This window comes from Prosopis cineraria, unplaced genomic scaffold (assembly GCF_029017545.1).
Source record: "Prosopis cineraria cultivar Desert tree isolate PC_DT_omini unplaced genomic scaffold, ASM2901754v1 PC14, whole genome shotgun sequence".
Taxonomy (NCBI): domain Eukaryota; kingdom Viridiplantae; phylum Streptophyta; class Magnoliopsida; order Fabales; family Fabaceae; genus Prosopis; species Prosopis cineraria.
Genome location: NW_026555345.1, coordinates 29,818,961 through 29,823,068, shown reverse-complemented (window position 1 = coordinate 29,823,068; position 4,108 = coordinate 29,818,961). Strand labels below are relative to the sequence as shown.

Sequence of the window (4,108 nt, the reverse complement as noted above, 5' to 3'; positions counted from 1 at the left end):
TAATGGTACACGAAAAGAATTAATAAATCAATAAATATCTGTATATATATCTTTCTGTGCCACTTTTTATTGTTACAGTGAGAAAACCCAGGTTAATTAAATTAAACTGAAAGACTGAAGATTCCACGGAACGGGAAAAAATATAATAAGAAAAATTTATTACAATGTCTAAATAAAATAGTGAAAAAAAAGTGTTCTTGAGATTGACAAGCAGATCCCACCAAAATAAATAAATAAAATTGCGGGCTCATCATAATAAAAACCATCCAAAAAATTCACCACTACCCTTTCTTTCTTTCCTTGGTTCCTCGCTTTCTCTGTTTTTTTGGCTGATTTATAATTTTAATTTTTCCTCCACGGGACTCTACTGGGCACAGATATACTGTAATTTGCTGCTTCGGCTGCTGTTTTGTGAAACGGAGAGGAAGAATTAAGAGAATAAGAGTCCTATGCTGGGGGACTCAACTGCTTTAGGAGGTGGGGGAGCTAGCTCTGGAGAAGATGCGGCCGTTGCTGCTGCATCTGCTGGAGGAGTTGCAGAAGCCCATGACTGTGGCGAGTCAGCAATTGCGGCGGCGGGTGGCGGTGGATCGAATTCAGGCGAAGAGGGGGGTGGTGGTGGTGGTGGTGGTGACAGAAGCTTCGGCGGTAACCGTTGGCCCCGCCAGGAGACTCTGGCGCTCTTGAAGATACGCTCCGACATGGACGTGGCGTTTCGAGATGCCAGCGTTAAGGGTCCCTTGTGGGATGAAGTTTCCAGGTACCTTGATTTATTTTCCCCAGAGCAAAAATTCCTCTTCTGTTCAGGGACGTTTCAAAATTCATACGGCGGTGTTTTCTGGTAATTGAAGGCGAATCCCAGCTAAAGGAATTCACTTCATTGGCTTGAGATCTGATCAGAAAGAAAGAACTCCAGCTGGTTCTTTTTTTTCTTTTTTTTTTCGCAGTGTTTTCTTTCTGCTTCAATTTCCCTTTTCTCTCTCTATCAGTTTCAAGTCTTTTCGATTAGCTTTTGCATTTTTCCCTCTTTCAATCCTCCCCTTTTCTTACACCCACTTTCTGTTTCGAGATTTCGGGAAAGAAGAACACATCATTCATGATTTGTGCTTGATTTAATTTTCTCTCCTGGCATTCACTGCGATTCATGTTGAATTTTCCAAGTAAGTAATTTACCGACTGGAATTGAGTTCCGTCCAAAGAAGGATTTCCACAGTGTTACGGAAAATTAAGGAATACAGGTTATCCAATCTCGCAATCAACTAATGGGTTCATATGTTTTCCGTGGGAAACATTTCTCCTGCATCAATTCATGGGTAGTTATGTTAGATTTATGTATATATTCTTCTCTTTCCTATCTTCCCTTTCATTTCACGATATTCTTTGGTACTTGAATTAATTCTCTCCCCCACCACCCTCTTTCAATTATTTTTATTTTTCAGCTTATGCTTCCCGATGTTTGTTATTCTTGCTTTGCTTTCACACCTGAATTTCACGAGATAAGATAAACCCAGAAAACTTTTTCCGTTTGTCTTTTATTTCATTTTTCATTTTTTATTTTGTTTTCTGTTTGGGAATTTTGTTTATATCAGGAAGCTAGCGGAGCTTGGATACCACAGAAGCGCCAAGAAGTGCAAGGAGAAGTTCGAGAACGTTTACAAGTACCACAAGCGAACCAAGGAAGGCCGGACCGGAAAACCGTACGGCAAAACCTACCGTTTCTTCGATCAGTTGGAAGCTCTCGATCAGCACCATAGCCACCCTCATCATAATAACAATTCTTTATTGATTCAATCCTCTTCTTCTAATTCCGCTCCTCTACCTGCACCACCGGTCTCCGTCATAGCCGCCGCCACCCAACCTCCTCCTTCAATAATGGTGGCCCCGCAAGTCACGCCTCATGCTCCTCCTCCTCCTCATGCTAATGCCAGTACTGTTCCATCAATGAACACTTCAATCCCTCCATTTTACCCGCCACCAGCACCGGCATCAGCAACGACGATAACAGCAAACCCTACTTTTATACCCCCGTTCACGAGTATCCCCACGGATCTCTTGTCCAATTCTAGTTCGTCTTCGACGTCGTCAGACGAGACAATAGAGGCTCGGCGGAAGCGGAAGCGGAAGTGGAAGGACTTCTTTGAGAGGTTGATGAAGGAGGTGATAGAGAAGCAGGAGGAGCTGCAGAAGAAGTTTCTGGAAGCCATAGAGAAACGCGAGCACGAACGCATGGCTCGAGAAGAATCCTGGAGAATGCAGGAGATGGCCAGGATCAACAAGGAGAGAGAAATATTGGCCCAGGAAAGATCCATCGCGGCGGCGAAAGACGCTGCTGTAATGGCCTTCTTGCAGAAGATCGCTGAACAGCAGAATCTCGGCCAACCGGCACCGCCAACAAATAACATTGACATCCCCAATCCTCCGTTGCAACCCACAGCAGCTCCCACACCACAACCAGCACCTGTCGTTGCTCCGCCGCAGCAGCCACTGCAACCTGTGACGGTGCAACAATCAACCCCACTTCTTTCTACTCCACCGCCTCCGCCATCCACCCAACAGGGAATAATAAGCATGGAAATTGTAAAGAAAAATGACAATGGGGAGAACAGTAATTTGACGATGCCATCCTCGGCCTCATCATCGAGGTGGCCGAAGACGGAAGTGGATACTCTGATAAAACTACGGACAAACCTGGACGCGAAGTACCAGGAGAATGGGCCGAAGGGGCCGTTGTGGGAGGAAATCTCCGCTGCAATGAGGAGACTGGGATACAACCGTAGCTCGAAGAGGTGCAAAGAGAAGTGGGAGAACATCAACAAGTACTTCAAGAAGGTGAAGGAGAGCAACAAGAAAAGACCAGAAGATTCCAAGACGTGCCCGTACTTCCACCAGCTGGATGCTTTATACAGGGAGAAGAATTTCAAGATGCAGACAGCAATGCCGCCGCCGGAGAACATGATGTCTACGCCGCTCATGGTGCGCCCAGAGCAGCAGTGGCCGCCGCAGCCTCAGCAGCAAGATGCGCGGTCGTCGGGGCCCCAGGTGATGATAGGAAGCGCGGGAAATGATGCAATGGAAGTAGACGAAGAGGAGGATGACAAGGATAGGGAAGAGCAAGAAGACGAGGACGATGATGGAGGAAGTGGTACCTTCGAGATAGTGGCAAGCAAGCCAGCTACTTCAGTGGGTGCTTCTGAGTGAGGGGGGGAGAGAGAGAGAGAGAAAAGAAGAAAGGGCTAAAAAAATAGGTGAACCAATCAGGGGGTGAGGTGGGTCAGAGGGTTGTCCGACGTGAGAGGATTTGCGGCGGCGGATATGGCGGACGGGGCGGTGGTGGTGGGTTTGCAGCTGAAGTCGGATGCACGTAAGTACGGGAGAATGACACATGAGCATGGAGGTGGGGAAGAGTTATTGGTACTTTGGTGGTCGAAGCTCATAGTCAATGATGATCGACATGTTTTGTTTTTACAAATTTATTTATTTATTTTTGGGGCGAAATAAATAATTTGAGGGAAGAGCGAAAATTTTAAGATTTTCAGTTTTCACAATAACGAATAAAAGGGAAGGAGAATAGTTTTTTATTTTGTATTTTTTTTTCAACCTTACATGGTCATGTTGGTGTAAATGGGGTAAACGGTTATTTGGGGTCCTTTTTCTATTTTTTCCCTGAAACTTTTCTTATGCTTAGTGATCTTTTCTAAAAAAAAATTTTTCTAACTATTTAGATTATCAATGTTTATTTGAATACATTTTATTTTTTGAATGACATTTAAATATGCGGATGAAAAGAACCAACAATATGAGCCAATTTAACATCGCTTAACAAGGGAATGTATATTTACGACAGGTTTGATCTCATCAACATAATTTTGTGAAACTTATTCATTTTCAATTACTTTTAGAAATTGTCATATTATTTAATAAAATTAAAGTTGCTTAAAAAAAGGGGGAAAACACCTTAAAAATTGGTAGACACAAAGGCCTGTAAACTTTTTTAATTTAATTGTTTTCACTGTAAAAATATTTTTTTGGTGATGATATTGTGTATGGAAATGTACTTTAATTTTAATTTAATATGTGAAGGAAAATGCATAAAATTTATGATTTTGAA

General features: G+C 43.2%; 1 protein-coding gene across 1 annotated transcript; it reads left to right on the top strand.

Annotated features, from left to right (window-relative positions):
• The first annotated feature begins 260 nt into the window (after positions 1 to 260).
• LOC129293011 (trihelix transcription factor DF1) lies at positions 261 to 3,684 on the top strand. Its single transcript, XM_054930795.1, has 2 exons — positions 261 to 760; positions 1,590 to 3,684. The coding sequence occupies exons 1-2, from the start codon at positions 450 to 452 to the stop codon at positions 3,196 to 3,198; spliced, it is 1,920 nt and encodes a 639-aa protein (XP_054786770.1). The 5' UTR covers positions 261 to 449; the 3' UTR covers positions 3,199 to 3,684.
• The last annotated feature ends 424 nt before the right edge of the window (positions 3,685 to 4,108 follow it).